General features: G+C 43.6%; 1 protein-coding gene across 1 annotated transcript in view; it reads left to right on the top strand.

The window, feature by feature from the left end:
* Positions 1-2,687: 2,687 nt before the first annotated feature.
* Positions 2,688-12,812, top strand: part of SEPTIN7 (septin 7) — a 47,026-nt gene continuing 36,901 nt past the window's right edge. The window contains exons 1-3 of the mRNA XM_069084412.1: positions 2,688-2,808; positions 4,129-4,231; positions 11,639-11,745. Of these exons, the coding sequence (XP_068940513.1) occupies positions 4,222-4,231; positions 11,639-11,745 (117 nt within the window). The 5' untranslated portion in view covers positions 2,688-2,808; positions 4,129-4,221. The remainder of the gene's footprint in view (positions 2,809-4,128; positions 4,232-11,638; positions 11,746-12,812) is intronic.

Here is a 12,812-nt window from a genome sequence, read left to right as displayed (position 1 = left end):
GTCAGTCTGTATTTGTGGGTGGTTCCAGGAAAGCACTGACCTTAGACTTTGGCCAGCTGTACTCTTTGGGGGTAGGTGGGAAGGTGACCAGGGCTGAGGATTAGCTGAGTAGACCGGCACCTAAGAGACATTTATTTGTTGATCTCTTCCACAAATTATGAGCTATTTGTCACAGTCTTGGGAGGGGGCACCTGTCAAAATTTACATGGTAATGAATCAATGGACTTTTTTGGGAGGACAATTGAGGTTAAGTGACTTGCCCAAGGTCACATGGCTAGTTTTTGTGTTAAATGTCTGAGGCCGGATTTGAACTCAGATCCTGGTGCTCTATTCACTGTGCCACCTAGCCGCCCCTAATCAGTGGACTTTTATATGTTCTGAAGTCTCAGCTTGTTGGTGTCAGAAATTGAGGTGGTCTGGAGTTTTAAAATATAGAAAAAGTGTTTATGTTCTGATTATACACTCAAATGTGAGAGAGCCTTTTTTGTGGCCAAAATGCATCAGACTCCAGCACCTCCTGCACACTTTTGTTTTCATTAATTAAAAAAAAAAAACCTTTATAACTTTTACCTTATGTTTTGTGCATTTTGAGACATTGTATGGCTTATGGGCGGTGAAATAGTCTTGTTCAACTGTTTTGTGTACTGGCCATCTTGGAAAACAATTCTGTGCTTTCTGGAGAGTGCTGTCTTCAGCAAGTTTTCATTGTTTATAATAAAGCACAAAAACATGCCGTACATTGTGTTGGTTAAGTGGATGTAGGGCAGGCACGTTAAGTAGGCACAGCCTGCTGCATTTCCTGATGCCTGTACTGCTGGTGGGGTACAGATGTGGAAGGCTTAGAGCGAAGGATACATTTTAACTTTGGTTATATGCCTTGTGTGTGTGTGTGTGTGTGTGTGTGTAACAATAAGATTGAATACTACTGTAGTATCTAAAAATAACCAGCACTCCTTTGACTATGGATACTTTGTCTACTAACAAATGCCCTGCCTGGCCATATCTTAGTAGGTAAGCCTTTCCTGAGTTGCTTTGCTACTGAGATTTTTCTCTCCTCATGGTCAGTTGAATCCTTCTAAGCTTAAGCCGGGCAAATCGATGGACAGATCAATCAATCAGTAAACATTGATTAAATGCCTATTATTTGCCGGTACAAAAAGAGGCAAAAAACAGTTCTTGCCCTCCTGGAGCTCACAGTCTAATGGGGGAGACAAATAAACAAGCCATATACAGGATAAATAGAAAATAATTAACTGAGGGAACGAAGGTACTAGAATTGAGGGGGCATGGGGAAGGCTTTCTTCCAGGTGTGTCTGCATTTATAGACTTGGCTGGGAGGGGATGGTGAGTTTAATTTTGGACAGGTTGACATTAAGGTGTCTGTGGGACATGCTACAGTTGGAGATGCTTACCAGGGCACGAGGCGGGAGCCTGAAGGTGAGCGGGGCTGCCGAGTAGATTTAAGAGCTGTCAGCACAGACCAGATCGCAAATGCGGAACAACAGAAATACAAGAAAACATTTTGTTATTGTGGTCAAGTTGTTTGACTCTGGAACCCTATTTGGGGTTTTCTTGGCAAAGATACTGGAGGGGTTGGCTATTTCCTTCTCCGGCTCATTTACAGATGGGGAAACTGAGGCAAACAGAGTGAAGGGACTTGCCCAAGATCACCCAGCTAGTAAGTGCCTGAGACTGGATTTGAACCTAGCTACCCCACAATAAAACAAAATGTCCATATGTGGTTTTTCTAAGTCAAAATGCCTTCCCGTAATGGGAGTGTGTAGGTAGTGTATAGAGCCTTGTCTTAAAGCCAAGGAAACGGGCTTGCATTCTGCCTCCCATCATACTGGACATGTGGTCCTGGCCCAGCATCCATCTTAGCCTCTAAGTGCAGAGGAGGTGCCAGCTGGTCAAGGGAATTAATTTCCTTATCAATAAATCCCTGGGTCCAGGTCTTGTCTCTGCATTGACAGTAATGCCATATTAATCCAAAGGAATGTTATTGCCCGCCTAATTTAAGGAAGTTGTAGACCCTCCATTTTTAAAATTATGTGTCTGTGATTGACTGATACGGTTAGAGTGGAAATGTTTCATCAGTGATTTGCCTAAAGTTGAGTTTACTTTCTTTCCTTATTCTGTTAATATTGTTTCATTTTATATTTGAAACTGCCTTTTATTTTTCTTATTTTATTACTGTTAATTCTTTTTAATTTTATATCTCATGAACTGCCTTCAACTTTGCTTATTTTTATCTTCAATATTCTAAGTTTCTAACTCCCATAATCTTTATTCCCATTCGTGAAGTTAGCCACAGTTTTCTGGATTTATCTGATGCTGTGGAGTCTAATCTAGTGATTATAAAGTAGTGTTGTGCTAGGATTCTTTGTCTGGGGGCTGGGTGCCAGTAACTACTCCTTGAATAGCAGGTCAGCATTTAAAAAGAAAAAAGGTTCAGGTCCCCTGTAAAATGTATCAACATTTTTGTGCCAGAGTTTGAAGAGCAAGTGAAAATTAGAGTTTTCTGCTTTTGTTGGCAGTGGGAGAAGTGTTAAGATGCTGCGTTTGGCAGAATTGTGGTTTAGCTTGTCGTTCACTGAAGTAATTTTGAGTTTAAGTGATTTGTTCATTACATGTAAGTAACTTTCATTTCCCCCCCCCTTTCTGCTTTGTTCCATTGGATCACACTTCTTGGCCTGACTTTGCAACATACCATCCTTGGAATTCCTCATTTTACCATGCCTTTGTGGAAATACTCCACTGATATTTGGAACATTGGAATGATGGAAATATATTCCCTACAAAGTAGCTGTGAGTATCCTATGTAACTTTTTCATCATATAAACAGTTGATTTTCTCCTTCCCCACCTTGTCATAAATTAAAAGGTGCAGTTGTTTGAAAAAGGAGCTGAGGAAAAAATTTAAAGGCAGTTCCGTGCTCTGTGCGTAACAGATTTGCACCATAATTATGATGCAGACCATTTAACAGCCAAGGAATGAACCATTTCAGAACTGATATTGATGTTGACTGGAGAAAAAATTTAGACATAGAGTTTGTTCATGAATTTTTCAAGGAAAAAAGGGCCTTTACAGCAGCAAAAGAACGGGGGTAATGGGTTTGAAGTTAGAGTTTTCTCATGTTGATCCTGGGGACAGTATTAGCAAGAATATTTTGAGGGCCCTATTGACACCAACTTTTAGAATGAAAATATAGTTGATGTTTTCTCATCATTACAGAAGCATGTCAATAAGTTGGTGAAATTGTCGTTAAGACTAAAGCTAACCAATGTGATGTCATTTTAAGCCTCCAGGATGAAAAAGTTATGACTTATGGCTGAAAGATCACATTTATTTTTATAACCCTTTAGGAGTATTCAAATTCCAGTTTGAAGCACCCACTTGAGATGATTGAAGATTTTTAGCAAGTTGAGATAAAATTGGCTTTGCAGCTTGGTTAAATTTGATTTCCCTGAAGATGACGACAACAGAACCTTCTGAAACATCAGACTGCAGCCACTGCCCAGCTTAGCTGCCCACCAGGGCTGCTCACTTGACCTTGGCTGGGAAAACCTGTACACTTTGATGGGAAACAATTGTTAAGAGTTCAGTGCTTTGATTTCCCTTTATGACCAGGCTAAATTTCCAGAAAAATCCCTATGGGGAGTCAGCCGTTGTGAGCCAAGTTATTGTATAATTAAAGGAGCAGAAAAATCATTCTAAATGGATTTTTAAAACTTTGTGAACAATTCTAGCAGCTTGCTTTTGGTTCATTCGAAATCATATTTTACTAACCTTCAGGGTTTGTCAGTTGAAATCACTGGTGACAGCCAGGTTTCTTTAATTTTGTTGTCATTCCTCCCCCATCCTCTTAGGTTATTTATAGGCAATCACTGACTGCTGTAACATTTCCCATGAGCTCTCTGCCTGTCCTGCTCTTTTCTAATAAGTGCTTTCTTTTAACCTCCAACATTTGATATGAAAAGCTGGTGTGATTTGCTGTGAATAATGATTTGTTATATAATTCTCAAAAATCACTTTAAGGAAAGGAATTAAAAATGTTTAGCGTCAGAATTCTTTTAATGACTAATTTTATTCCCTTTCCTTTAAAAAACAAACCAAATCAACAAACAGCAACAGAAGAACCTTGAAGGCTACGTGGGATTTGCGAATCTCCCAAATCAAGTATACAGGAAGTCTGTGAAGAGAGGGTTTGAATTCACGCTTATGGTAGTAGGTAAGATGTCTTTTTGGTCACTTAAAAGTCAGCTGTGTGCTTGCTCATGGTTGATGCTTAATAAATGCCTGTTCTCTCTCTCCCTCCTCTTTAAGCTGATCAGCTTAGATTTAAATATAATGAATATAAAAATCCCCTCCAGTATTCCCTCTAATGCCTAAAAGGAAAACACTCTAGCTGAGGAATTTATCAATGAGGAGGGAGTTGGAAGGGAGGGAGGGGGAGGACAAAAAGGGAAATCATGTTGAAAGAAATTATTGTTCAGTCCCTTTGGGCACTGAAGAGGTGAACTCAAAGGTCAGGGCATGAATGGGTAAAGCACTGTCACCTCCACATCCCTGTGTCCCATTCAGGGAGGCCAGTCCTAATTCAGGCCCTTGGATCCCTTTCTTCTGGACCTCCCAGATTGGATGGACTCAGGGCTTGACATCTCTCTTCTCCCCTTTATCACAAAGCTATGGGATCTTTCTAAGGCCAGAGGCTGGACCCTTTCCCTCCTCTGACTAAGAACAGCTGATGAATTCCTTTTGCTTTCGGAGTCCAGCACAGTTGGACTCTAGCCTCCCTCTCCAGTCCTAGGCTGCTTGTCTCTTCTTCATCTTGATGGGTTCTGTCTTATAGGCAGATGACGCACTGCTTCTGCTGCTTGGCGGTTCTCTCTAATCTCTGGGCCTCCATTACTGTAACGAATGCCCTCCTTACCTCTTCTTTTAAACTCCTGTCTGTCCTGAAGTCTCAGCTACCCGCCTGAGTCTCTTACTGGGAGCCTTTCCTGATCTCTTCTTTTGTTATGTTTATTGAGAGATGGAAAGAACCCTGTAGAGCAGGATGCTTCTTTTTGTGGCACTGGATATAGAGCTGACCCTTTAGTCCAGATCTGGCCTTAGACACTTACTGCTTGTACGTGACCCTGGGCAAGTCACTTAACCCTGTTGGCCTCAGTTTCTTATCTGTAAAATGACTGGAGAAGGACTTGGCAAAGCACTCCAGTATCTTTGCTAAGAAAACCCCAGGTGGGGTCACAACGTGACTGAAGCCACTCACCCGCTTTTGTCCGTGTTGTGTCTCCCTCTCTGCTCCCCTCCACCCCGACTCCGTGACAAGAGGCGGCTGTTTGTGGTGGATCTTTGTGTCCCAGAACCTAGTTCCGGCCCTCACTCTGTAGTGGCTGAAACATGCTTGTTGGATCAGGCCGATGGGTGCTAGGGGCCCGTGCTTAGACCGTTTCCCATTAATCAATCACTGTGTTACTGATGCTACATTTGGCCATTGATGAGGCTTTCGCAAAATACTGTGCACTGGCATGACGAGTCAGCATTTAGGAAGTGCCTTCTGTGTACAAGACACTTGGATCAGCATTTCAGGTATATTTAGAGAAAACAAATGTGTGGGAAGAATTAAAACCCAAAGGTATAAAAAAGTGGATTTCTTTGGCATATATTTTTCCTATAAGTTACTTAAAGGAGGCAACACACTTCCACTTGGGCTGATTTTAGAAGGCATTGTTATACCCATTTTACAGCTGAGGAAATTGAGGCAGATGAAGGTGAAGTGATTTGCTCAGGGTCACAATGTGCTGGATTTGAACTCTGGGCTTCCAGTGCTTTACTCACTGGGCCATCATCTATCCCAGAATTGGATTAGCTCTGAGAGAGTGTTCATTCAGCACATGTTAGGTGCCATGTCTTATTACTCAGATGGAATCTGTGCTCTCCTCACTGAATATTGCCTAGCCTGTCCATTCTGTGTTACTCCTGTCTGTGTCCTCCCCTACATTCACTCCAGATGTCCCTTGCCTTGCTGGAGACGTTAACAGGACAGCACCAGAACATTGTACTTGTCCCCCTTGATCAGCCCATCTTTTTGCCTCCATTTATTTACTTGATGCAGTTTTTCACTCCTGGTTACACGTTGCCAGGATACACCTCCCCACTGTCCCCTTGTGTACTCACTTTGAATTCTGAGGATACTTGTGTGTTCCATATCAAATGATTATAAAACAACACTGGACTTGAGCCATCATTAAAGAAGCCTTCAGATTTCCAGCTGTCTTTCTTCTTCCTGCTTAATTCAGGACCCAGCTGATCTGTCTGTACTCTCTCTGTCTCTACCCTGCGTGCTGATGGATAGCCTCTATAAATTTTCCATCGAACTGCAAGTTGTTCCATAAAGATTCTGTGGTGATCCTGGTCAGTGGGTGTTGCTGCTTCAGACTGTTGGCAGATAACTTGGGACTTGTTCCTCTAAAGGCCTCTCAGTGACCCCTTCCAGCCTTGGGCTCCTAGATAGCCTTGGATAAAGCACTGAGCCCCTCCGGACTGATGATAGGATCCCAGCAGTTTGGGTCCAGTCAGAAGTTTTGCAGCTATTGTCTGTGTTGTGGATATGAAGTAGGCCTCTACCTTCCCGGGGCTTCTATTCCTTTGGAGGAAACAACATGAAATTGGCCTTGATTAACTCTGGGCAGCATGAAGAGAGAGTCTTGATACATGGAGAGCAGCCAGGAAGCCAGTGTTACTGGATCACAGAATACATGGATGGGTGTAAGGTGTGGCAAGTCTGGAGAGCTCATGAAGGGCTTTGAATGCCAAGCAGAAGACTTTCTGTTTGATTCGGGAAATAAGAAGCCACCGGAGTTGATTGAATGATCAGACTGCTGTTGCTCAAGGAAGATTGGTTTGCTAGCTGGATGGAGGAGGGGCTGGAGACCAGAGGAAGGGAGATAATGTGTTTGGTGGGTTAGGTGGACTGCAGGAGCTAGTTCTTGTTCATAGGTGGGTTGGACACAATGGCCACAGTCTCTGGGATTCAGGAACTTTGGAGAAATATGGCTCCATTGGGCCAAGTTGAGAGTGAGTTGTCCCTGGAGTGACCCTTTCTGCGTTCTTCAAACTGAAGAGGACTGCTCACAGCTCAAGGCTGACAGGAGGCAGAGCCTGATGACCCCATGTCCTTGCACCCAAGGACATGGGCTAGAGTGTGGTCAGTAGTGAAGAGGGCCTAGGAGGGCACAGAAGGTTGTTGAATTGGTCACTATAGGCATCCAGAGAGGGGCTTCACTCAGGGACAGGTTTTCCCAAAGAGCTAAAAGAGGAGGAAAAGTCGGGGCCATGCGGACCCAGAGCATCCCTTCTTGTAGGAGCTAAGAACTGGAATCGCCAGGGGTGCCCACCCAGTGTTACCCACCCAGTGTTATGACAGTGTAATGCCAACAGCATGCCTCCTAAATGACCAGGGAGACTTAGAGCATTGCCAAGGAGAGCACCTTTCAGACCCTCTGGGCAGTGCAGTCACCAACCAGGACTCCAGGCCCTGTTGGGGCAGAGTGATGCTTCTGTCGAAAAAGTTATTTAGCTCTCAGCCTCAGTTCCCATATCTGTTAAGTGCCATTTAAGCAAGAGAGATTTTTCTTGACCCACTTTCATTATTAAATACTTTGGTTCAAGGTGAAAACTTGTTTTATTTTTATTCACCATTTTATAGTCAAGAAAGTAATGAGCTGAACCAAATTCTGAACGTTTTCAGTAAAACGACATATTTGGAAGATTTCTTTTTCTTTCACAGTGTAAAGAGAATAAAATAGACAAGAGGTTTTTTTTTAAATAGTCTTTTTCTGACTTGTCTTTAAAACAAATGTGTATTGCTCAGTAATTTTTGTGGGTTTTTAAAAGCCTGCTTTTCTTCTTTAAACTCATTTTTGACAACATGATTACCTTGGACAAGAATTCAGAGGTGTTTATCTAAAATAGAACTTTTCTTATTCATTATAAATACTGGGTATTTGCATGCCAGCTATTTCTGTAGAAAACAGCGTGAAGGAATAGCAGATACTTTGAAGCTGTGGTCCAGTGGAAAAGTTGGCTCCTCATTTTGGTGGTGATTAGCTAAATTCTTTAGTGCCTCTGGCCTGAATTGCTTTATCTGTGAAATGGCAGGATGCTCATCCTCCTCTCTGAGGATTTTTGGCTCCTTTGAATATTCTGTGGACTTAGGAAATGTCAGTATTAAAACTACGAACTTGAAGGGTAAAAGCAAGCCCTGGCCTTGTCCCTAAGGGACAGAGGCTGAAAGGGACCTCGGATCTTATGTACTCTAACCTTCCACATTTTGTAGTTGAGAAAATTGGCATACAGAAGATTTTGGTGAGCTTTCCTGATCACTCACTCACCTAGCTAATGGTAGAAGGTAATACTGGAAAACAAGTCTCCTGATTTCCCAGGCCAGTTATTCTGTTGAGGTAGCCTGGTGGTCCAGTGGGCAGAGCAGTATACTTGGAGGCAGAAAGACCCAAGTACAAATCCAGCCTCAGACATTTACTGGCTGTGAGACTCTGGGCAAGTCACTTAACCTCTATTTGCCTCAACTTCCTCATCTGTAAAATGGGGATAATCATGACACCTACCTCAAAAGGATGGTTGTGAGGATAAATGAAATAATTCCCTGTAAAGCACTTAACGGCAGTGCCTGGCACATAGTAGGCACTATAGATGCATTTCCTATTATTATTGAGATAATTGAATTCCTGGGTCCTGATGACTTTGAGCTAGAAAGAGCAAGGCAGAAGAGTGCCTAGGAATGAGCCTTGGGGGACCCCCACAGTTAGTAGGCACAGCCTACATAAGGACCCAGCAAAGGAGTCTGGGAAGCAGCATTTGGACAGGTGTGGAGAGCAGTGCCGTGGAGCCTTAGAAAAGAGGGGAATCATCAGTGTAAGAGGCTGCAGAGATGTCAGGATAGACAAGGCCTGAGAAAAGAGACCATTGGGGGCGGGGAGGAGAGAGAGAGGAAAGGAAAGGAAGTGGGGATGCCCTGAGCAATTGGAGAGGAGAGTGAGTTTGTGAAGATGGGGAGGGGGGAGAGGGGAAGCCTCCAGTAGTAGACAAGGAGAATCTGAGTTGATAGCTGAGACAGCACATCTGAGAAGATGGGCTGGGTATATTGTGGCGAGAAGAAAGGCCTCCTCTTCAGGTGTGGTAGAGGGCAAGGAGGAAATGCTGGTGGCAGTCCATGTTTTATGTCTCTTTGGAGGTTCCTTAACAGGCTTCTTGCTATTGTGTCTTTGAATCAGTCTTGAGTAATTTTGTTTTGTGGCCAGGAGAAACCTTGTTTGCAGAGACACATTAGGAGGCAGAGTTTCCATCTTTTCTTTGACCTGGGTTTCCATAATTGCAAACTGCCCAGCCCAGGTCTGGTGTTCCCTCCCATCTTTTCATCTCCTTGGGTCCCCTTAATGGGAGGGCCTTCTCTGGGGTTGCCCAGCCTGCATCCACCAGATGGAGACATTTTCATATTTGCCTCCATTGGGGTGGACACTCCTTGAGGGCAGATGCCATTCTGTTAGTGTCCCCAGTGCTTGGCACAGTCCCTGGCACATAGTGTTTACAAATGTCTGTTGATTGAATTGCAGTGAGGTAAACATAAGTGGGGATCGTAGAATATTTTCAGTAACCCCCATGTTCCTTACCCATTGACTTTATCCATGCCTCCTTTTAAGAAAAATGAATATAGTTGAAGATGTTTTCTGTACCTTTGGTAACTTTTCCTCAAGTACCTTGTGAATTGATCAGAGGCTGACTGCTGGAGTGGAGAGAGAGCATGGACTTGGCCCCCAAAAGATGTATACTCAGATAATCATTGGCTGGGTGACCTGAGGCCAATCATGGGGTCTGTTGGTTCCTCGGTTTCTTCATCTTTAAAGTGGAAGGGTTGGCCTCGATGGTCCCTGAGGTCCCTTCTGCCTTGAAATCTGTGACCTGATGATTTTGTGCGCTCTCACATCGGGGGCTCTCCACCGGTATCCAGCTGCTCCTCCTGTTTCTCTTCTGTCTTCCTTCTGAGAGTATCCAGATGTCGAGAGTGGCAGCTTTACTCCCATTGATAGTAAAAAGTGGCCAAACCTTTCGGAGCCTTTTCAACCATGTTATGTCTCTTGCTTGTCTTCCCATGAATTTCCTTTTCTCTGCCTTTGGGATGACTTTATTTGCTTGCTTAGATTTCTGATTTCGCTCACCACTGCTTCTGTCTTGTGAAAGCTTCCAAGTAAGTTTGTTTTCTCCACTGGCATTTTCTTGGCCAGCATCTCTTTCAGCTTGACAGCGTTTGTCAGACATTTGATGATCCAGGGACTTTGGGCACTCTTCCGGGTTTTCTGATTATATTCCAACTACCTTCCCAGATCAGCTTTTCAGGAGCCTCTTGGGGCCTTGCTCTGCTTCACTCAGACCCCCCCAGACTTCTTTTCCTCCTTGCCAACTGCCCCACCCCCCCAGCTTTTCAAAAGTTAGAAGCTTCTGGAGGGTAGAGACCATCTTGCTTGTATTTCTGTCCCCAGGTTTAGCACAGGGACACTTAAAAAACATTCTCTTTTCTCTCTTCCTCTTTTTTTTTTTTTTTTTTGCATTAAATACTTCTCCAAGATATGCAGTAGGAGAAGACCTGTCGACCTGTGAATGTTCATTGCCTTGGGCTGTTTGATGAGACTGGCGCTGCCACCTCCTTTCTTTGCTTTTCCAGGGAGTACCTGGTGGCTGTCCTTCCTGGAGCTCTAGCTTTTTTTTTTTTTTTTTTAAGCAATCGGGGTTAAGTAACTTGCTCAAGGTTACACGGCCAGGTGTTTGTGGGTGGGTGGTGAGTGTCTGAGCCCGGGATTCGATCCCCAGGTGATCCCGACACTGGAGCCGGTGCTCTTACTCGCTGAGCCATGTGGCCGCCCCTAAGCAATTGGGGTTAAGTGACTTGCTCAAGGTTACATGGCCAGGTGTTTGTGGGTGGGTGCTAAGTGTCCAAGCCCGGATTCAATTCCCAGGTCATCCTGACACTGGAGCCGGTGCTTTTACTCACTGAGCCACCTGGTCGCCCCAGAGCAATTGGGGTTAAGTGACTTGCTCAAGGTTACACAGCCAGGTGTTTCTGGGTGGTTGCTAAGTGTCTGAGCCCAGATTTGATCCCAGGTCATCCCGACACTGGAGCCGTGCTGTTACTTGCTGAGCCACCTGGCTGCCCTGGAGCTCTATTTTGCTTTTATTTAGAACAAGAACGTCCATATTACTGGGGAGCTCCCTTTTAGAGTCCCAGCACACAGGTTTAGAGATGACCTTAAAGCAGTGACATTTTGAGCGCCCTCCCTGCCTCCTCTTAGTTAACCCAACAAGTGAGTGTCATCTCCAGGGGAAGATGGGAGGGACTGGCCAGATCGCTAGGAGCCACTTCCCCCTCCAAGTCTTTTTCATGTGTTAGATTGGAATGCAGAGCTGGGTACGTGCATGGGAGCTTTGCTATGATTTGTGCTCTCCTTGTGTGGACCTGCCTTCCATGTGGGGCCAGGGATCTCATTGGACGGTCAGATTAGGGGCATGTTTGTGTCATGTGATAGTAAAGTGACTAATGATGCTGTTTGTTTTTTCTTAGGAGAATCTGGACTGGGGAAGTCTACGTTAATCAACTCCTTATTCCTAACAGACTTGTATTCTTCAGAGTACCCCGGTCCCTCACATAGAATTAAAAAGACTGTACAGGTATGCACGTTTGATTTTTTTACTTGCAGATAGTTCAGCTTGTGGAAAGCTAGAAATGTTGTCACAGGGAAATGTTTTATCTTTTATGTTCAAGGACCATATTCTAAGTTGCCTGCTGTGGCTGCCCCCTGGGCAGAATTCAGATAATTGAATAATTGAATCCCTGATCTAATGCCTCTTGGTCCCCATTCCCTTTCTAATCCATTCCTTTGGTCTTAATAGTAGATTGTAGTCAAAGCCGTCTCATGGTTCCATCTAGAGAAATCTTTATTAGAAATAAAAGTCACTTTTTGGCTTGCATCTTGTAGTGAAATGTCAGGAATGAAATTTGAAAACGTTTTTCAGTGTTGGGCCTAAACCAGAGATCCTGCCTTCATTTAGTAATGACGTTGATTCATTCAGAGTGGTTCCAGGTGCCCTTGGGCCAGAAGCTCATTTATTAGTGGTTCAGTAAGTAGCAAGGCAAATGGTGTATGTGGCAAAATATACACGGACAGAAGTGGAATCATTTTCTCTGTTCCCGTATAGCAGGCTTGAAGTCTGTGGTTGACTTTGTTTTTGAATATTTGATAAATATTTCAGTATAGTTGGTTCCATTTGTGATCCTGTGAATTTTTTTATTCATTTAAAAGCATCCTGAGAAAACTTATCTGGGTTTCATTTGCCTGTGAAAGTGTTCATGACATGTATTGAATTTTCGTGGGATTCTAACAGCACCTGGTGACCTCTGGTGGGGTATATGAACTTGGGAACACCCAAATATATTCACTGGGCAAAATTTCTTTCATAAAGTGATTTGGGAGTTTTCTTCATATTTAAATTATCTCAACTTCCTGTTGGGCATTTTTTGAAAACAAATGCAAGTAAAGTTGTTGACTTGCCCTTCCGTTTACTTTTTATCTGGTGAAAATGTTACCTTCTCATCAGAATTTTGAGATCTTAAATGATTCACACAGGATGCTCGCCAAAATTTGTCTATTTTTGTGATGAAAAGTGGTCTTGTTACATGGGATGTGGATTAGACACATCTGGAGACGGGAAGCTGAGATTCCTACTGCTACTCTCCC

Source organism: Petaurus breviceps, unplaced genomic scaffold (genome assembly GCF_028583685.1).
Source record: "Petaurus breviceps papuanus isolate PSGF00001 unplaced genomic scaffold, PetGlider_PUasm1.0 174, whole genome shotgun sequence".
Lineage (NCBI taxonomy): Eukaryota > Metazoa > Chordata > Mammalia > Diprotodontia > Petauridae > Petaurus > Petaurus breviceps.
The sequence above is the reverse complement of the archived record's forward strand: the minus strand, read 5'-3'. Positions and strand labels throughout refer to the sequence as shown.